Consider the following 23,312-nt stretch of genomic DNA (forward strand, 5'->3'; position numbering starts at 1 on the left):
GCTGGTATAAATTGGAGGAATATGATGCTCCCAAGTCAGTGCAATTATGTCCAGCTGAAATGGCTGTGAGAAGGCAACTGATGGAGTTTGAAAGAGGTATCGTGACAGGATGTCATGTTACAGGCCTATCTGTTCAACAAATTGTTGACAAATTAGGCCATCCCTGGTCAACAATCTGTGATACCATGCTGAGATGGAAAAGCAGGGGGTAAACTGCAAGTGCTACCTGCAGTGAACAACCCACCACACTCACCAAACATGACTACAGCTGACATGAATGGGGAGTTCCAGGCATCAACTGGAACACAAATCTGCACAAAAAATTTCTGAATGTTTTAGAACCAAAGCTCACAACACGGGTTTCCGCAATATGCATGCCCCACATTACCGGAACCAATGTGCAGCGTCATCTTCAGTGGTGCAAACACATGTACAGTGGGATGTGGAAACTTGGAAAGCTGTATTATGGAGCAAAGAATCATCATACTATATCCTCTTCTGAGCAGATGGACAGGTGTGGGTATTGCGGATACCCGGTGAACATCTCTTATCAGAATGCATAACCCCAGCTATGAAATTAGGAGGTGGTGTGTTGTTTTTTCTTGTTTGGCTTCAGACTATTGTGGTGCAACGAATGCTGAACTCCAAGAGGTATCTGAACATTCTAGATAATGCAATGCTTCCTATTTTGTGGTGTTTCTATGGAAAATGGTACACCATTAGATGTTTATGACTTCTACATATTTTGAAACAATGGTTAAAAGGTCAGTGAAGCATTTTAAAAACCATCAATGAATGTAAAAAAGAAAAACAGTCTACATGAGATATCTCTCATGCAGTGCGATACCATTACCACTCATGAAAAAAAAAAGCAAGCTGTGCACACTAACAACATATATTACAAAATTTTTTGTTTGCTATTTTGGAAAATCCTTGGTTTCTGATACAGGAGTGGATGGATTTCCTTCTTGGAAATTTGGATATTTTACCCTATAGAAAATGGGCAAATCAACCAAAAAAAAAAAAAAAAACCTCAAAACACATAATAGAGGGCCTCGTTGCCTTAGCTGCATCATCATCAAATTCCTGACATGTACCCTCAAGGGGAGCAGGATATGATAGTACTACATTAAAAACTTACTTCATTACTAACTTCCTATCTATAATTTTCCTTCAAATCAATCTTTTACCTGTCACGACTCCAATTTTATCAGATCTTATATTTTTGTCTTCTAAGGCACTTTTTACTGTATCAATCCACCTATGTCTTGGTCTTCCTCCTGGTCTTTTTCCTGCCAACCTGGAAGAGAACACTTGTTTTGCCAATCTTTCCTCTCCTATTCTGCTTAACTGACCATACCACCTGAGATTAACTCTGTTAACACATTCCTGGATGCTAACAATATCAAGTTCTTTACTGATATCCTCATTTTTAATATGATATTGTCATTGATATCATCTGTTCATGCCCATAATCTTTTTCAGGACTTTCATATCTGTGGTCCCGAGTCTTTGGTCAAGAGTTTTATTTCTAACCCAGCTCTCAGATCAATAAGTTAAAATTGGTTTGAAGATGGTTTTGTATACAGCTAATTTAGTGTTTGGACTAATTTCTCTCTTATTCCACATAAATTTATTCAGTTGACTTCCTATCATACCAGCTTTGTTGATTCTCTTGTCTATTTCCATATTTAATTTACCATCTTCACTAAAAATCATGCCTAAGTAGCTGAAATGTTTTACTTGTTCTGCAGGTTCTCCATTCACAATGCTAGTGATATTTTCAATTTTTCTGCCTATTTTCACTGTCTTGTTATTGCTGACCATACCAAATCTATTACAATAGTTATTCAATTTAGTCACGGAATCTTGCAGACTTGTAGCAGATTTATTTAGAAGTATAACATCATCTGCATAAAGTAAAGATCTGAGATTCTCATCTCATCTCCTTTATACCCTCTTTTACCTTGTGGTGTCGAGAGTTTATTAATCATCAGACCTCAAACCGTTCACAGGATAAGGTAGTCAGCTCTACACCTCGGTGTATCCTATGTCCTGTAGTGTTGAGTTCTCAAGGCCGGTTTGCCTGCTTTGTGGATGAAATACCCCAGGATAAACTGGGGGAAAAACCCTACTGTCCATGCCCAAGACCAGCTAACTTGGCTATGACTGAGGAAGATCCTTCAGCTCCTCACGTCACCAACAGGAATCGAACCTAGGACACTCCTTCCCCAGGCATATGGTTGCAAAGTGTACAACCATTAGGCTAACCGTGCGAACAGAGCTGAGATTAACATCTCCAATTTTGATACCACTTTCCTTCATAATGTGATCCATATAGATAATAATAACAGAGGGGCAAATGTACATTCTTGTCTGACAGTAGATTTAACATTAAACCATCTTTTGGTACTTCCTTCAATTCTAACTGCTGACTTATAATTCAAACAAAGACTAAGTATTACGTGATATAACGTTCCATTGACACCATATAACTGTAGCGTTTTGAATAGCTTTCCTCTTGGCACCTTTGTCATATGCCTTTTGCACATCTACAAAACTTAAATATAGATCTTTGTTATATTCCCATGATTTCTCAACTATTTGTTCATAAAGTGAAAATCTGATCACAAACAGCCTCTATTTGGTCTGAATCCAGCTTGTTCTTCACCAAGCTTCCCTTCAACTATCCTTCTCAACTGTTTCTCAAGTATACTTGCATAAATTTTATCAGGAACACTCAGTAGGGAAATATCTCTGTAATTCTCATATTCAGTTTTATTTCCCTTGTTATATATGGGTACTATGAGAGCTCTACTCCAATCATCTGGAATTCATTTCACTGTCCAGGCCTTCTGAACCATGCAGTGTTGGTTTGATTGTAATTACAATTAAACACAAACTGTGTTATTTGCAGCAATTCAGTTGTGCTACCAGATCAAGAATAATAACTAAGCATCTGCAAAAAAATTTTCATTCTTGATCATAACTTTTACTCATAAAGAAGATCAAGGTTGTGGGGGGGTGACTTATCTAAAGAGGAAGAAATTGAGCATAGTGTACTATGACCGAGTGTTTTAATAATATTTAGTTGGACAGTGTAGATGCTGTTTACTCAGCCAACAAACATGGATAATTTTCATTGCCGAGTATGAAACCACACCTTGCTTTCTGGAGGACAGAAGTGGTTTGAAAGAGTTACATGTATGATCTCCAAAAGCAGGAAACCAGATTATTCCTTGGCCCATGCAGAGTACTAAATATACTAGTGTTCACCCATGATTTTTCATGGGAAGGCTTCTCATTAAAAAATAAAAATAATGAAAAAATATGCATTTGTCATCTAATGAATAGACATCTGACAGTTGCTATTACCAATACAAAAAAAAAAAAAAAAATCCCTAATATAATGGTGTAAACCACAAATATGCCTTTGTAATAAGTGATGATATATTTCACATATTAAAAACAAAACATCCTGAAATTTATTTATTTAAATAAAAACATGCATGTTCTTCATTTTGGTATATCTTCTTCAGGGCAATACTGATTAGCAGAAAACTAATATAATACAGAAGTTTTCTAATTGAATTTCTTAGACCAATTAACCAATGCTTTCTGGCAACTAAATGTAGTATCCTTTCTTCAGACAATACTGTACACTGATAGGCAGAAAATTCAGATAATGCAGAACTTTTCTAATATGCTATTGAATTTCTTAGACCCATTAACCAATTATTTCTAAATCTAAAACACATAATTTTTAAAGGCATTTCTGAATCTTGAACTCCAATCTTAACATCATCATCAACAGCCTTCTTCAGTCTACTGCTGGACCAATGTCTCTCCATGCTTTTTTCGTTTTAACAAGCCTTGTGCATCTTTCTACCATAAATGTCCATAACATCTTATCTCATTCCATCTTACCAATCACTGGTCTTCTACCTGGTTTCCGATAACCAGTTCTTGATTGTTTCTCTTTGTTCATCTGTTGTCAGACATTCTCATCACATGTCCTGCCCAGCAACATTTGATGCCTTTTATTACTAATGCAATGTCCATTACCTTTGTTTGCTTTTTTTATCCAAGTATTATTCTTTTTATTTAACCGGGTTATTCTAAAAATGGCTCTTTCCATATTTCTCTGTGTCATTTTCAGTTTCTCTAGGTGTTTTTTAGCCAGACTTCAGGTATCACTACCAAAGGTTTGTTAGAAGAATATATTGGTTGTAGGTCTTTCTTTCTTTTTTTTTTTTTTTTTAGGCAGTTTGGTAAATTGCTTTTAAATATCTCTCTTTAATGGTTAAAAAATTTCCATCCTGCTGTATTCTAGCTGAAATTTCATTATCAAGTTTATGATTATTTTAATGATGTCCTAGACATCTTATTTGTATGAACTCACTATTTCAATCTGTCTTTGATTTCAATTTGTTTTCGTTCAGGAGTATTTCCACTATTTTTGATTTAGCTATATTTTTATTTGTAGGCCTATCTCCAGACTTACTTCAAGCTAGAATACATGGTTAATTCAATAATCATGTATTCTAGCTTTTTTGGTGATGTTGCTATTAGAATGATATCATCAGAGAATCGTAGATTGCTTAAGTATTCTCCATCAATATTCAGTCCTCTTCTAGAAAGTTTTCTCTTAGAAAGGTATAGCTCATTTCATTTTTCCATGAATGTACTGAATGCAATGAAACAGAATAAACAAAGGGAAGAATGGAACGTAGCATGACTCACATGTGCCAAATTATAACAATTTGGTACATGATGTGAGTCATGCTACATTGAAAGCAGTGAAATGTATTCAAACTGTCATTAGAGGTTGAATGGTTGTTAGCCAAAAATAGACCAACAGTGATGACAGGTAAATGTCTATCATCATTACACCAAATTAAAGTGTTTAAAATAAATAAATAAATTAATAATAAAACTGTGAAAATTGTTCCTACTTAAATTTGGTTTCCATTGCAGAGCAGAGCTACACAGCTTTTTTTCATCAAGTTCTTTCATCAAGAAATGGAATCTGATGGCATATGACTTCTGGATAAGATGGTGATGAATGAAGAACTGATGTATCTACATGTATTAGTTTTCTTTTAAAAACTGCCATCAAAATGCCAATTCCAGTAATTACTGGAAACTGAATTCTATCACGGAGGAGTCTTATGTATAAATAACTAAAGTTTGAATAAAGAAGAATTCCAAATGGTAAAACTCAACACGGTGCAGCCATACAAAAGAACAAGGATAGGATGAGCCCACAGCTGCTCTTTCAACCTGTTTATAAAATAAATTAGATTTGAATAGACTTTTAGTTTAGGACAAATGAGTGGGGGATGTAGTTTTAATATTAATAAATGAAAGGTGCTACACTTTGGGATGCAGAGATATAAGACTGTGTACTGTACTGTACTGGTGGAGCTGTGCTTCAGGAGATGGAGATTCAGGATGGTGTGGTGATGGTAGACAGTGGATTAAATTTCCAAGAAAAAACTGCAGTGTTGCAAAGACTGCACACTGAATTGCTTCTATGGCAGAAAGTATAGTGACATGCATGGATAAGATGGTGGTGGTGCCTTTGTATAGGATACTGATCAGATCATACAAGGACTACTGTGCTCAAATTTGGTCACCTAGTTTTTATTGTGATGTAGAAACATGAGAGAAGATTCTGAGTTGAAATCAAAGTGATATTGGGATTCTGGAGTGTTAGTAATGCAGAGCAATTGAGGGAATGTAGGCTGCAGAATTTTGTGGATAGGAGGAAAAGAAGTGATATGATAGACTTCAAGTTAATTACCAGAATGAAGAAATATAAAAAAAGTGGAGGATAGTGTAAAGTAGTGTAAAGATGTAATGAAGAAGAGTGAGAGGGTATATTTTTTACATGGAGAGTGGAATACATGGCTGGAGTACATTGTGAATGTGAGGAGCATGAATGATTTCAAGGTTCAATATTACAAGCAAGTTGCTAGTTAAGTGGGCTTCCCATGATGAGGCTACTCGACTCCATGGAAGTTATTATAATAATTTATCTCGCCATTTGAAGTACTTGCCACTGAAAGCAAATTCAAATATATTTAAAAGTCATGAGGAAAACTGGAGTGGCCACATTGAAGTGACATGAATGCAACTAATTCTGGCTGGCAGAATTAGTTGCATTCAGAACAAGATAAAATGATATTTACTTGGTTGCATGTGTCATTGTTAATAATTATTTTATATGATTTGTTTCTGAATATTTCCTTTTTCACCTCTTATTTCAAAATGTTTCATTTTTGTATTTGTGATATGCAGAGCCCCTTCTAAAGCACAGGGCCTGGGGCAGATTGCCTGAGTCTAAGCACAGCACTGCCAGCCAATGGACATTGTTGATAGCGACTGAAACCAAGACCTAAATCTTTGGGATTTGAAATTTAGAGTAATAATAATAATGTCTGATATTTAATACATTAATTTAATGAATACATCAGAATAATGAACAACTTTAAAGTTGTACATAAAATAATTCCTATGATATGGTTTGAAAATGAAGAGATAGTTAAAAAACTAATTCCTACCAAATGTTCAGCAACATGTGAACAATCACATATGAGTGAAATACTTTCTTGGTATGAAATTGCTACTATAATTATTATTTTATTACTATTGTATTTTGCAGTACAATGCAAGAAATAAAATTCTCCTGGAATACAACCACTACAAAGAATTTTTTTTAATGTTTTTTTTTTTTGTTTGTTAATATAACCTAAATGAAGAAATCATCTAGGCTATATAAAAAAATTATTCTGAGAACATATTAAGAAAGAAGATCGCAGAGGACCATCAAATCTACCGGGAAAAAAGACTGAGAAATGCTGCTGAATCTAAAAAGAGTTGAAAGAGAATTAACTATGAAAGGCCAATCCCAACAGCACTACTAGATCAAGATGGAAGAAGACACACAAACAGAACAAAAATGGAAAAGATAGTACAAGACTTCTACAATGACCTTTTTGCATCAAAATACCCTTTACCTGAACGAAAACTTGATAATATATATATGATGCACCAGAAGTGCTCCCAGATGAAACAGAATATGCACTCAAAAACATGAAACCAAATACAGCTCCTGGCATCAATCAGGTGAAAATTGAGGATATTCAACAAAGAGGACCACAACTTTATGAAGCTCTGGCCGAAAGATTTACTTGGTACCTAAAAGAAGGAAAAATATTACCAAAATGGAAGACAGAAACAATTCTTCTCTTCAAAAAAGGCAACATAGAAGACATCAAGAATTACCATCCTATACGTCTGCTATCACACACACACACACACACACACACACACATCATCATGTGTATCAAGGTTTTAGGCCTAGCATGGCCTGTTCGGCCTTAGAAGTCATCGTTGAATCGTTTAAGAGGACGTCCTGGCTTTCTTTTTCCTAATGGCTTGTACTTTAAGGCTCGTTTTGGTAATCTTTCTGTTTTCATTCTTTAAACATGTTCCATCCATTTATGTTTATATTTTTTAATTTTTTCTATTACTGGTTCTTGGTTTAATTCTTTCATAATTTCTTCATTTCTTTTGTGATCAAATAGGGTATACTTTGCAGTTTTTCTCATAAACTTCATTTCTGCTGTTGTTAATCTTTGTTTGTCTTTTTGTTTTATTGACCAGATTTCACTTCCATACATTAGGACTGGTAGGGCTAATGTATTGTATACTTTTAGTCTGGTTTGTTTTTGAACTAGGTTTGGTTTAAATATAGAGTTAATTTACACCTGTTATTTTTAAATATTTTGCAATTTTTACGTCTATATCTTTTTCATATGTGATCATACATCCTAGGTAGTTAAATGAATTCACCTGTTCTAAGATCTTGTTATCTATTACTATTTTAGTTCTTGCTGGATCTTGTCCTTTAAAGGCCATAGTTTTTGATTTTTCTGTTGATATTATCATACCATAATCTTTGGATATCTCATTTAGATCTAAAATAGCTTTCTGTAGTTTATCTTCAGAATTTGTAATTATTATTTGGTCATTGGCAAAGAGGAGAGTGTTTAAGTTTACTGTAGGAGAAAGTTTAATTCCTTGATGTAAATTTGTATTCCATTTTATTATTTCATTTAAGTAAATATTAAAAAGAGTTGCTGAGAGCTTTTAGGATATTATTTGGTATTTGTCTTTCTTTTAATATGTTAAATAATATGTTTCTTTTAACTTTGTCAAATGCTTTTTCAAAGTCAATAAATACAATATGTGTTTCTAAATTGTATTCTCTTCTTTTCTCTATTATTAATTTTGGGCAAAAGGCCAGGTCTATACATGATCGTCCTTTTCTCAATCCATTCTGTACTTCTAAAATAAAGTTTTCGGAATATTTCATTAGTTTGCTATTTAAGATTCTGCTATATATTTTGAAACAGGAATTTAGTATACTGATACCTCTATAGTTTTTAGGGTCATCTCTATTATCTTTTTTAAAGATAGTAATCACAATTGCTTTTTTCCATTCTATTAGAGAGAATACCAGTTGAATAAATTTTATTTAAAAATAATAAGTCTTTCTTTGAATCTTGTTCCTGCATATTTATATAGTTCTGAACCTAGTTTATCTTCTCCAGGTGATTTTCCATTTCTTGTTTCTTTCAGGCTGATTTCTAAATCTTCTTTAGTTATTTCCTCTTCATTTTCGTTAATTGTTTGCCAGTTGTCTTTTTTAAAATATTTGTCTGTCCACAATTCTGTGTAGTAATTTAGGAATTCTTCTAATTTCAATTCAGTGTTTAATTTTATGTTTTCTTTGGTATCTGCATTTAAATGTTTCAAAATTTTATATACATTGGGTCTTGTTTTATATATATCATGTTCTAAATTAGAAACAAATTTGTTCCATGATTCTCTATGTCTTTTACTGACTTCTCTTTTAGCTATGGCTCTTATTCTTTTATATTCTATTTCACCTTCTAATTTTTTACTACTTAATCATTTGTGATAGGCTTCTTTTTTCTTTTTGATTATTTCTTTCATTGTATCATCCAGAATCTTCAGTTTTTTCCTTTTATTGAATTTTTTGGTCTTTCCTAAGCTTTCATTGGGTGCTACATTTAGTATCATTTTATATTAAGCCATTCTATTTCTATTTCTATTTCTTCATTTTGTTTTATTTTATCTAGATATTGGTTAATTCTTTGTTCATATAGCCATTGTACATTTGTGTAATTCAATAGTCTAGTTTTATAAACAAATGTTTCAATTTTTCTTTCTGCTCTTGTTACTTATAGCCATTTAAGTGGTAATCTTAATTTTATTTTAACAAGGAAGTGGTCACTGCTTATTTCATATCCTCTGTGAACTCTAACATCTAGTGAAAATTTTGATGTCTTTTCATTTAATATAAAGTAATCTAATATTGATTTTCATCCTCTTGCTGCCCAAGTATATTTATGTATATCTTTATGTTTATAGAAGGAATTCATTATTTTTAGGTTATTATAAACTACAAAGTCAATCAATTTTTTACCATTCCTGTTTAGAGTATGTTCTCCATGTATTCCTATATTATTATTAATTTTCGTGTTTCCAATTCTTACATTTAAGTCTCCTGCTAAAATTACGTAATCATTTTTATTTATTTTATTATATATGTTTTGTCGCTGATTATAAAAATCAATATTATCCTGTTCTCTTCCTTCTTCTGGGGCATATAAACCAATTATTGTTAAATAGCCTCTATCTATTTTTATTCTAGCTTCTATTATTCTTTCATTCCATAATTTATAATGTTTTAACTGTTTTGAAAGGGAGTTATGGACCCAAATCATGACTCCTGCTTGTGCTCTTTGGTCTCTGTCGACTCCATTGTATATCACATTAAAATTTTCAGTTCTCACGGTTCCTTTTAAATTCTTTTTTGTTTCAGTGATTACTGCTATTTTAAAATTTCTTTCATTTAATAATTGGTCTAATTCTATTTCTTTATATGCTATTCCTCTTACATTCGAGTTTGCTATGTGCATTATATTTTGTCGTTTCCATTTTTGTTTTACCTTTTCCATTCCAGGGTCGTTCCCTATAAATTCAATCCGATTATCTTTTTCTGTCAGCTTACTAGTGGAATTATGTTCTCCATGCCAGGGGACTATCCTGACGATGGAATAGTTCAGTGGTAGGGCTGCTACCTTAAGGCTTCTGAACTAGCCTTCTTCCGAATTAAAACCCATAGGAGGAATAGGGTATATTGAAGGGGGAAGAGTAGATTATAGAAGAAATATAGTAAGGTTTATAGAGAGGGCATAGTTGTAAGGCCAGAAAGGAAAAGACCCCCATGGCCCTCGAGTACTCTAATAGCATAAGGGTCATAAAATAAGAAGAGTTGGCTGATAAGGCCTTATAGGAAAGATTAAAGTAAGTGGATCTTCCTCAAAGTAGCAGAAGGAGAGGATAGATCCAGCTAGGGGTCCATGGGAGTGCTGCTTCCCTTACAATCAAGATTATTGTCCCTTATGGCCCTGTTGGTCCATGAGTCCTTATTCAGTATATTCGGACCACCCCACCATATATACACGCACACATGCACGCAGACACACACGCGCACGCACATATGGTGAGCTCCCCTATCCGCCACCCAGGGGACGTGCTCTCTAGGGGTTACAGTGCCCCCCGAGAAACATATATATTTCACACACACACACACACACATATATATGTTAATGACAAAAATTATATCAAACAGAATCAAAACCACCCTTCAAGAAAATAATAATAAAGTACAAGCAGGATTCAAAAAAGGCTATTGTAGAATAGCCTTTTTTGAATCCTGTTTTTGAATCACATACAAGTAGTCACCCAACTTAGTGAACAATGCAAAGCATGCCCCTCCTTGCTTTCTATTTATCAACACCATTGAACATAACACAGTTTTACAGGCACTACTAGAACAAGGCCTCGATCCAGTCTACATCAATCTAATTAAAGAAATTAACACTGGTAGTTATACACAAATAACATTATTTGACAACCCTATAACTATTGCCATAAACCAAGGTATGCAACAAGGAGATGTCATATCACCACACCTTTTTTACGTGTACTCGGTAAACTACTTTAAGGAAAATCAACTTAAAAGGTGGCATAAACATTGATGGAGAGTTGTTTCAAATATTAATGTATGCAGGTGATATCATACTCATAGCTCAAAACTCTCCAAAACTTGAAACTGTGCTTCATCAAGTGCATAATGCCTGTAATAAAATAAGACTAAAAATTCACCCTAACAAAACCAAATGACTGAGAAACAAATACTGCCAAACCTACATACACCATCCAACTAAATAATTTCACCATAGAAAGTGTAGAATTCCACACATACCTTGGTCAAACAATAAACATGGATAACAATATTTTTGAAGAAATACCAAAAAGAAAAAGAGTTGCATGGACCTCTTTCACCGTATCAAATCCATAATCACAGCTTTCCTAAGCTAGATATTAAAATAAGAGCTAGCATGTTCGACAGTTGTGTCCTCCCATCTTTAACATACACCTCTGAAACTTGGAGAGCAAACACACAAAAAGAAGAACTTAGTCTACAAACCACCCAGCATGCCAGGGAAACAATAATCTTAGGGATGAGTAAGAAAGATCACATAACAAATACAACTATCAGAAAATTAACCAGAGTAAAAGAAGCAGTGAAAACCATATATGACAACAAAGCACAATGGGCAGGTCATATTGCAAGACTCAATGACAACAGGTGAACCTACCATGTCACAAACTGGTATCCAAGTTCAACCAAGGGAAAACCCAGTAGCCCTCCAACTAGATGGGAAGACCCTCTAACCAGAGTGATAGGAAACAAATAGAGAAGAATGGCCCAAGATCGCCATTTGTGACCTGCATTTGTGGAGACACCCAAAACGAAACAACAGGTCCATCAATGTAATCAAGGTTAAAAAAAAAACTAAGATGTATTCTATCCTTTCATTCATCTTCATTAATATGCTAAGTAAATGAGTGCGTCTCAGATGATCTTTATTAAAAATGAATGAACAAGTAATACCATGGACATTTCATCAATGGGAAATAAATATGATAATCAAACAACTTTTACATAACAGTGGATTGTATTAACATCTGTAAATATAATTAGCAGATGTTCCTGTGGTCAAGTATCATGATATGTGTTTTCCTTGAATGGGAAAAAAAAAAACTAGGTTAAAATTCTGTCTGTGATGGAAGTATTCTATAGGCATTTTTCAGGTAGTTAGCCAATTTGAGTTAGAGCAGCAAGTGAGAAAAATTGAGGTTCCCTTTCACAACAAGCAAAGTAGCATGCGAATTTTTTTTTTCTTCCAAATAAGTATGAACATAATAAAATTCTCAATTGCTTGTTGAATGAATGTGTACATATACATGTCCATGTACATATCATGGAGTTTACTAAGAAAAAGAATTGAAAAAAAGATATAATATCAATAGTGGTAAGCAATTACTTATCATTTTAATTTGTAAAATCGTTTGCATACATTATTTCTTGATGAGGGGAAAGTTCACTCTAATAAATGTCGCCTCCGTAGCGCAATTGGAAGCACAACAGTGTGCTGTGCCCTTCAATTGGAAAAGGCCTAAGTTTAATTCTCATTGTGACAGGAGAAATCTTTATATGATTTTTTCAATTGAAGGCCAGTTAGCCAATCTTATATGGAGGTAGCAGGGTTTTTTTCTTATGGAAACTTGGATTTTTCATCCTGCATACAGACAAATCGGCCTTCAGAACACATGCAATTTACAGACAAAAAAATACTAGTGGTGGTGGTGGGCAGTAGATGCCATTGGTGTAGATGATGGTAGTAGCTGTTCGGTGTAATAGTTGGTGAAGGCAGAGAATTATAGAGTAGGTGCCCTCCTGCAATGAGTCTTTGGACTCCTTGGAGGTGTCACGAAATAATAATAATAAATACAAACACATATCAAAACTGCATCATAAATATTAGAAATTTTCAAGTTATTCATACACTGAGTTATACAAATAGTTACATTCTTACATTAATGTTTCTGTTATACTCCTTGGGAATACTAAAAGGCAATTCAGCTGGTAATTCTGTAATATGTGTTTGTTCAAATCTCTGCTGATAAACAGGATGCTGATAGTGGTAAGGATGTTCTATAGAGGAGTGAGTTTTCTTTAAATACCAGAGCCCGTGGTCATTTTGAACATGATGACATAAGTTTGCAAATGATGAGTACATTCCATGACATTTAGGACACCTATACTCACTAATCATCGTGCTCATTTCTATATACACTAATATAAAGAAGAATTCTTCCCACTCATCAGTTGAAGAAATATTTTTCTGAAGAGCCTGCAAAAATCAACATTTTTGTATGTTAGCTTAAAAAATCATAATATACTAAAGATAAGATAATTTTCATAATTTACAAAACATCCACATATCTCCAAGCCACAATGTATGAGATTCATGTATTATGATCCAGACATCACCATGGAGTCCCAAGACTCATCACTGGAGGCTCACAGGAACCATTATTTACAATCATACATCTTATTAAACTTCATTGATAATTTTTATTGGGATATTGTAATATTAAATACAGCCGTAAAATGGCACCAAAAATTCAGAAGAAATGGAACACTAACAAAAACAGCGAAGTAGTGAAGAAGAAGGATTCTACACTAAACATGATATTGAAAATAATTTTACCATCTTCGAAACTGCTAGGTTAAAGCAGATTATTAGACAATAACAAGGGAATTACAGAAAGCTGTGCAGTGGTCGCCAAAGTGGTCGATATAACTTTGTTAGGGTTCGATTCAGCCTCAGGGGTCGATAGAAAAATATAAGACATCATTGTACGGGTAATATTTAATTCGGTTAACTTGGATCACTTCCATCCTGAATGACAACGCAATTAAGAGTGAATCGTGGGAACAGTGACATGAATAGGACCTGTAAGATGGAGCAAGGTCATGAAAATAGTTACGGAGGCCAATCAAGTAGGCCAAAATGCCGTGTTTACCAATAAACGGATGTCGGTGGTTCCCGCCCAGCAATGAAGCACACCCTTCACATTGACGTTAGTAAATTGTATAATAAGTTAATAAAAGTCTTATTTTCATATATATATATATATATATATATATATATAAGGAAGATTGTATTATTGTTACTTTGTTATCTAAATTAAATTTTATATTTTATATATTATTTATCCCTCCTATCAAATATGTAATGTTAAGAAGGAAGTCAAAAACAAAAACGTATCCCTTTGACGTTAAGCCAATATAATAATATATACTATATTATACATATAATAAACACTGTAACTATAAAATAAAAAATCTAAAAACTCACATAAGCGTCTTTTTTGCTTGTCCTATTATAATTACATAATAGTAAAATGGTGAGGGTCGATAAAAAAGTCAAGAAACTCTTGAAGGAGTCGACGGTCAAAGAAGTTTGGCAACCCCTGGTTTAGAGGAACACAGGAAGAATAAAAAAGTTCAGCAGCAAAATGGAAAACAACAAAGCATAGAATCAAGTAAGCTGGTGCATAATAATGAAAATGTAGTAAATAAAGTTCATTGTAAAAAGAAGGATGTTATTTGGGACAGTGACACTATCATAAAACATGCCATTGATGAGCAGGTTATAATGTCAAGTTTTCTTGGAACAAAAGTTAAAAATATAATGCAAGCAATCGAAAAACAGAAAAGAAAAGCAAAAGAGGTCATAATTCTGATAAGGTACCAATGACTTAACTAGCGATAAATTCAGTATGAGAGAGGATAAGAAAAGGTTGTTGGAAGAAGCAAGAGTAAGAAAGTAAAAAACATTAATATATTACCTAGATATGATGGAAATTAATTACGAAGAAGGGCTATAATCGAATCAAATGGCACACGATTGCATTTGTATAAGATGGATGGCCTACACTTGAATGTGTTTGGCATCAGGTGTCTTTGAAATATTATTAATTGATATGAGACCTAACACAAAGAGTCAGGGAGACTGAAGTTTGATGGAAGGAATCGTAAGAATCTGTGTGTAAAAGTGGAAATGTTAGGTAACAGTGTAAATGATGGGAATGGTTATTATTATGGAAATGATTATGAAGAAAGAGAGAAAGAAAAGAGAATGATTCTGTGTTCATCTGGTTTGGACCTATTGAGCATGTGCAAAGATGTCTGCATAAGTAAGGAACTAGATAAGAACAGAGATCTGCAAGTTGTTGAACTGTGTCATGCAGACCACAGATAAGAGTATACAAAAGAGCATGCAAGTAGCATATTATGTTTGTACAAGAATGCTAGGAGTATCAGAAACAAAGAAGTAGAGTTTGTTGGCTTGGTTAATATATTGGGACCTCATATTGTAAGCATTAGTGAGACCTGGCTATCGGAAACAGACATACTAACTGGTATCGAGTACAAAGGGTACAGTATTTTTAGGAAATACAGACTGTATAGGAGAGGAGGGTACATGCTGCTAATGATATCAGATGACTTTAATCTAGTTAGAGTTGAGACCAATGACTGAAACTAGTAACAATTTTTTATGTGTTAGTGAGTTTGAAGCCATCTGGTGTAAGATGGAGTCCAAAAAGATTAAATACATAGTATTTAATCTTTTTGGACTCCATCAATATTAAATACATAGTATGTAGGTGTAGTTACAGACCTAGTGGATCGGTTGCAAGTGATGAAGAAATGCATCATTAAATAAATACATGGGTGCAAAATGAGTAATCATAATGGGGAACTTGAATTATCCAAACACTGATTGGATAGCTGTGAAATTGCATGCAAGGAATTATTATTATTACTTGACACCACCAGGAAGTCCAAAGACTCATCGAAGGAGGGCTACTCTACCACTCTGTCTCCACCAACTACAACGAACTGCAACTACCATCATTATCTACACCAACCACCCATTACCACCACCACTAGCATTTTCACAGACAATCACAAACATCCGTGCCCACTGCGGGATTCGAACCCACAGCCTTTTGGCTGGAGAGCGTATATGCTAACCACTCGGCCAACCAGGCTGGCATCAATGAAACTGAATTTACTGAGCTGTTGTGAGACAACTTCCTCAAGCAGTATGTAACAGAAGGAACTCATAGTCAAAGAGCATTACATCTGATTATAGTGTCAGATGGGGTTTCAGTTAAACCATAACTATTCTGCCTCCAGTTGGTAACAGTGATCATGCAGTACTCACTTGAGAAGAGGCTAAGTTTATGAATGCTCCATTCAGAAAAGTTACATGCTGAACTAGAAATAAAATAGAATGCTAAACTAGAATAAACAGGGTAGGAGTCAAATGGTGTGTCATCTTATCAAGCAAGAGATAGAAGGATGATGTGGAAGGAATACTGTATGCATAAGGATGATGTCCATTATAAAAATTATAAGCACCAGCAGACCAGAAAAGTCACAAATGTTGTATAGAAAGCTAAGTCTGAGTATGAAAAGAAACTGGCTCTGCAAGCTAGACAACTCACAAGAATTCTATTGATATGCTGCAAGTAAGAATGAATATGAAAGAATAACTCTTCTGAATGCAGCCGGTAAGGGTAACAGATGCAGAAGAGGTTGTTCAACGAATGAGTGCCCATTTTCTTAAAAACTATCAACCTGATATATGCAACAGTACACTCTCTGCTACCTCTTCACTGTATGAAGAAACTCAGGTGTATGAGGAGGAAGTACTAGAGCTGCTGCACAAACTGAATAAGAATTTGCAATAGGAACTGATGAGACATCAGCATGGATGCCAGAAGAGTGTTCAGCTGAAATGACTATTCCTTTGACCAGGCTATATAAGTTGAGTCTCAGAACAGCAAAGATTCCACAACAGTGTAAAAAATGTATGGTAATCCCATTGCCCAAGGGTGGTGGTGCAAAGACCAATGCATCCAACTATTAACCCATTATTTCAGGAGTGGTGGTGAACATTTTGGAAAAACTGGTTAGGTCTTGCATTCAGAATATGACAGAGAATCTCTAATTTGCAATGAACAGCATGGGTTTATTAAGGGAATACCATGTTTTAGCAACTTGCTCACATTCTATAATAATGTTAACACTGAGTTAACATGATATGTTGAATTTTGCTAAGGCTTTTGACAGAATACAGTATGGAATACTGTTGCATAAATTGGAGAATATGGGATTAGAGTATGAACTATTGGCATGGATAAGAGAATGGCTGACTGACAGATATTAAAAAGTTGTATATTGGGAGAAGGGGGGGTGAATCTGCAATCAAGGTAACCAGTGGTGTGCCTCAAGCATCAGTTCTCGATCCACCGTTATTCAATCTGTATATTAATGACATTGGGAAGGATTTGACATGCAACATACAGCTATTTGCTGATGATGCAAAAATAGGTAGGGTAATCAGGAGTGCTGCTGATATACAGTACTTGCAGAATGATTTGAATGGGCTGGAATTGTGGGCATGGAAAAATGAATGTCAGTTCAGTGTCAGTAAATGTAGTCATCTGATCTCTTTGGCATGATCAGATATCCAATGTCATATTATATTGGTGAGATTTTGCTAGAAGAAACTGATCAGGTTATGGATCTTGGAATTTTAGGAAATAAGGGAAATTGAAGTTCAAGAGTCATATAGCAAATATAAAGATAAGGAAGTCATTTTGCTTCTTTACAAGGACTTGATAAGACCTCACTTTGACTACTGCATGCAGATTTGGTCTTGTGGTTTCTGTGGTGATTCTGGAGAGAGAGAGAGTGTGCAAAGGAGAGTATCCAAAATGATATCAGGATTATGGAATACTGATTATTTCAATAGATTGAGAATTTGTAGGCTGTAGGATGCATTCTCAATTTCCAAGGAGGTGAGGGCATCCTTGGAAGTTGAGAATGAATGCTGCCAAGAAAGGGGTGAGGGCTAGATTTTTCTCTCATAGAGTGTTGCATGCTTGGAATGGACTGCCAATGGATGTTGTAAGTAGTGTGAATGAATTCAAGAACAGGTATGACAGCTGGTGTAAATATTCTGGCACCAGCTGGTGCAAATAGTATGTATGGTCTCCCTCTCAATAATAATAATATAGTGGACAAGAATATAACTCAATAGTGAATAACTACTCAAGTTTTAGTAAGGTAACAATCACTAATTAAGTCCTAGTCAAGAAATAAACCAGGAAAGATGAGCAGATTGGAGGAGTTCAATTTAATAAATCACCATAATTTAAACAGGTCCAATGCCAACATTCATCTCCCTGACGAGAAATAGCACTCCTCCAATTTGATCATGTTTCCTCTTTAATAATTAAATTGTTACTGTTACCATATTGAAACTTCACAGCCATACTGTTGAATTTTTCTGTTATGTTTGTATGTTATTCTGTTTCATTTTTATATTGAAGATGACTATGAAATATTGAAAAAAAATTAACCAATAAATGGTTAATTTTCACATAAGTTCAGTTTTAATTTAGCTATATCTATGTAAATATCTGTTCTTATTTTGAAACAGGAGCAAGAATAGTTCAGCTTTGGTCTTGTGTCCAGTTGCACTGTAGAGGGAAGAATATGAATACATGTAGGATTTTATAGTTTTTTTTAGCTATATTTAGTCCTTAATTCAAAGCATACATACTTTGTTAGAGGATTAAAATTATAATATAATTTTTTATCTATTCTAATTTACTTTGTTGCCAAGCAAAAATATTTTCTATCTTTGATCCAGAGTATTTTAATAACACAGTGATTGACTTTTTTTTTACTACTTGTATATGATTCTGCATTGATTTAACCTTGGTATCTTTCTAGGTTAAGCTCCCGCTGATGAAATCTCAATGATGCTTCATTCAGATCCTGGGCAATGGCCCTTCACATAATGCAAAGCAACATTCACATCTGGGTGCAAAGCCAAAAATCCTCAAAACTACTTACACTACACTAATAAGGCCAATAATGGAATATGCAGCACCTATCTGGTCACCTTCGGCCTCATCGGTAAAGAAAAAATTAGACAAAATACAAGCAAAAGCATCCAAGATTATCATTGGTGCAGTCTCATCCACTAACAACATCAGAGCCTAACAGGAATGTGGGCTTGACCTGCTGGAGGACAGACGAAAATTTGCTACCATAAAATTCATAAATAATATCAGAAGCTACCAAAGCGATCATATCTCCCTAAAAACTTATGAACATTGGAATCAAAAATGCAGACTTCACAGATCATCAACTTTACAATATGATGACACTATCAGGAAGGAAATGTCTTGATTATCTAAATGCCCACATAAACAAAGAACCTCTATTTTCCAGTCCTTTACCTTCAAATACCTCCATAAATCTAAACCTTACCAAACTCTGTACAAAAAAAAACCCAAAAGAAATGCTCAAAGAAAAAGGCCTAAATACTATCAACCTTCTTTCATCCTCCAAACAGGTTATTTGTTATACCGATGGATCGTCAGACACCAATATGATTAATGGAGGTGCTGGTGTTCTCCTTCTACTCCCAAAAGGTTAAAAACTTTCAATAAAAGTTGGATCCGGGAGAATCGCTTCCAATTTTACGAGCAAACTCTACGCAATAAATAAAGCTCTTGAAGCCTACTTAAAACTATCATCATCTCAACAATCTGAAGGAATTATAATTTACAGTGACTCAAGATTAGATATGGAGGCAATCAAAAATGGCAATACCACACAAGACATCCATAAACTCTTAAATCAACTAAAGTGTTTAGGAAAAAGTTGCTTATATTCATTGATTACAATGAAGCAGCTGATAAATTAGCAAAAGAGGCCAGAGAACTCAACCATGAAACTCATATAATAACTCTTGCTAATGCCAATGCACTAGCAAAAGCTAAACTAATTCCACTGAAATCACTGATACAACATCAAATTCCTGAAATCAGTGCTGACAGAAAGACCTCCACAATGATAGCAAGACTAAGAACAGGACATTATAGAGGAATGAAGATCAATACAGATGATACGAGAACATATAGAAACTGCAACAAGTGCCCCAATACTGAACTGACACCCACTCACATCTTCACCTGTCCAGCAATTGCAGCAGCCTTGCAAGAAATAGATCCTAATCCTGAACAACAGCTCTATACAAACAAAATCATCGACATAGCCAAAGCAGTACAAGGAGCACACGGAAACTTCTAAGACTCTTCAAAGGACAAGACAACAACATTCACATCTGAAGTGAAGTGTGAATTATGCGATACTGATGAGGCAACTGAGGGGGCCTCCATAGCTCATTCGGTATAGACAAAGCCCTTTGGTCGGAAAGACTTGGATTTTATTCCTATCAGTGAAGGAACCTTTATCTGGTCTCTTTCGACTAAAGGTGAGTTAACTGTCTCATACAGAGGTGGAGGGTTCCCCCCCCCCAAGTAACTCGGGTTTTTCTTCTCTCAAAACAGAATGTTTTGAAATCTGTGAACACACATGGCTACAGTCATAAAATATACTACAGCAAGGAAGGCAACCTTGCTCATAATAATTTCCCTAGTATGGTAGCATATAGCTATCCACACCAGCCGTATGGCTGAAGGAATAGGATAGGATAGGAGGCAACTGATAAAAAGTCAATAACCCTCTATATCACAATAGCTTAATCATGAAGATACTTCGCATGCAAACTCCGTTCATCTATGCTTGGATTAAGGATTAAAACAAGAATTTCATTTCTTGTCTATCATAACAGATTATGGCATGATGCAGAAGGCATTCATTGACATGCAGAAGTATGAAGATTATGGTTGCACACATGTAAAGGTTTGATCAGCCACATAGGGATTACTGTGAGCAGATTTGGCCACCTGGTTTTCACAAGGATGAAGATATATTGTAAAGGGCCCAAAGACAAATGACAGGTGGTCTGATCTCTGGAATGCTAAGTATGAAGAAAGACTGAAAAGATGCAACTTGCAGGGTTTGGTAAATAGGAAGTAGCAGAGAAATTATATTTGAGACATATAATAGGATTTTCACCTAATTAATTTGAAAGGGGGTTTCTTATAATAGCAAGAGAAGAACACGAAGCAATCACTCGAAACTATAAGGAGGGTAATGAGCAGGGAATGAGGAGTAGGATTTTTGCATGGTTAGGGATGGGTGACTAGAATACATTATCTAAGAGCATGGTATGTGTGTGTGTGTGTGGAGATAGTGATTGGTTTACAACACAGTTTGATGATCTATGTATGTGTGTGTGACAGTGGATCCTCTCATAATGAGTCTTTTGACTCTATGCAGATCTGATGATGATGACAATTATCAACTTTCCATATATCAAACACTAACAGATACTGATTGAAAGTGTAAAAAGATAAAACTACCAACAAATACAACAACACTGGGAAACTTCAAAAAAAAAAAAGTTTTTTCGGTTGTTTTAGCTAGACTATTAAGTATAAAATAGAGATCTATATATTATAAGGGATGGGAAAACTTTCTTACCTCATTCCTTTACCCCCAACTTTATTTAAAATTTTAAACTGATTCCTCAATAGTAACAGGGAAAACCATGATAGTGATTTTTAAAATACATTTTTAAATAAAATAACTAGTGTTTTCATATTAGCTATTTTATCCGATCTCTGCAACAGCCTATATTTATCTTCAACTTTGAAACAAGATATTATAACTGAAATCAAACATGCATGTGCAGAGTTTATTTACTGTTTATTGAACAATTACAAAAATAATACTTATACGACATTCAAAACCATAACAAACACACGCTAAAACAAATCATGCTTTGAGCATGATAGCGACGACTAGTGGTAGCATACCAACTTGATCTGGATCTTCCATGTGAGAGTCTTAGATTACATGCAGATGCCCGTAACAATAATTTCAAGTCGTATAATAGAAACCTTCTTCTTCTTCTTTTTTTTTTTTTTGATACCTTGCAACAAATAAATAAGTATTTTTAATATATCAACTAAATAAAAATATCCAAAATAGGCCAGGCCGTTTTAACTCTATCTAACTTTTGGAGACTGAATGGACAGTTCAATCTCAACTAAGAAACTAATATAAATAATTTAACGATGTTCAGAAATGAATAAAAATTAATACTTTATCAAGATTTGTAAATTTTACTGCAGTGTTGCTCTTAGTGACTATAATATAAAAATATAATAATTATATTGGCTGAATTATATGATCCTCGTATACTGAAATAAGAATGTAAAGGATATCATACTACTCTGTAGATCATCGCAGTCCAAAACACGACCTGCGACCCTTGGTGCGATTTTGTGCGGCCCACCTGCGGGTTTTTATTTTCACGATCGAAAAAATAAAATAACAATTTAAACCAAATGCGTATTAGATATTTTAATTCTATCATTAATCGATAATCTCGATGTTGTTTTTTTTTATTTTATTTGGAGGTATCAGGAATAATAATAATAATATTTGGTGTTTTTACATCACTATATACCCACGTGTTTTTTAAAATATTAGACGTGTCGAAGAAGCGTTCTTACAGTTTTGTCGTAACGCGCATGCTCCGGGCGCTCAAGGGGAACGTGAGTGCACAATTTGTTTGTTCAGCTATCGAGGTTGTATCGCTGCTGCTCACTAAATTACCAGATACGCATCGAATGCGGCCCTCGGATAAATCTGTTTCTTTAAATGCGGTACTCGGATTACCTAAGGTTGGACAGCCCTGCTGTAGATCATTGGAAGTCCTTAATATGGAAGTACCAATGACCCCCCCCCTTCTCATTGAAAAGACAAGTGTAGTATGGATGGGCATAAAGCATTTTACTGGAATCATGGTGGATATCAGGAGGGTACTTAATGCTTAACTGTATCATCCTAACTGTGAAGTTTGCTGTATAGATGTGATAGCCTTGAGCTGAATCTCCAAATTTTGAAGTGCCTGTAAAGATGAATACTAAATGATTATGCAATTATCTAGTGGGACGGTGGGATGTCTCCTACATTGTCAGATTTATAGAACTGACCATATCTCTTATAACAAGAAAACAACACCCTATTTCATATTGCAGGTGGTAATGAAACCCGTTTTAATAAAGAAACTTGTGGAAAAACATGACTAGCCTGTAGAGTCTCACACTTAAATCAATGGATTGCCTTAGGGAAGTACTAGGGCTAGACCAACAACGTGTGTATCCAACGATGAAACATGAACTGCAGTCATGTTGAAGGAAGAATTTTTCAAGAAACCTGAATCATATTATTTCATACTTGCAGAAAACAGACCTAGAATAACGCAAAGTGCAATTAGAATCCGCAC

The 23,312-nt window shown here is 34.6% G+C and overlaps 1 protein-coding gene across 4 annotated transcripts in view; it reads right to left on the reverse strand.

The window, feature by feature from the left end:
* Window positions 1–21,945, reverse strand: part of LOC150106836 (uncharacterized) — a 203,157-nt gene extending 181,212 nt beyond the window's left edge. For 2 of the 4 annotated variants that reach the window (XM_090393346.1, XM_090393344.1), the window contains exons 1-2: window positions 21,839–21,945; window positions 13,047–13,364 (exon numbers count right to left, since the gene is read on the reverse strand). In XM_090393346.1, the coding sequence (XP_090249472.1) occupies window positions 13,047–13,364; window positions 21,839–21,856 (336 nt within the window). In that variant the 5' untranslated portion in view covers window positions 21,857–21,945. Of the gene's footprint in view, window positions 1–13,046; window positions 13,365–21,499; window positions 21,769–21,838 lie in introns of those variants that run through there. The other 2 variants (XM_090393343.1, XM_090393345.1) reach the window with 2 other exon arrangements.
* Window positions 21,946–23,312: the final 1,367 nt, after the last annotated feature.

This window comes from Typopeltis vanoorti, chromosome 5 (genome assembly GCF_054136105.1).
Source record: "Typopeltis vanoorti isolate ZY-2024b chromosome 5, IOZ_Tvanoo_1.0, whole genome shotgun sequence".
Lineage (NCBI taxonomy): Eukaryota > Metazoa > Arthropoda > Arachnida > Uropygi > Thelyphonidae > Typopeltis > Typopeltis vanoorti.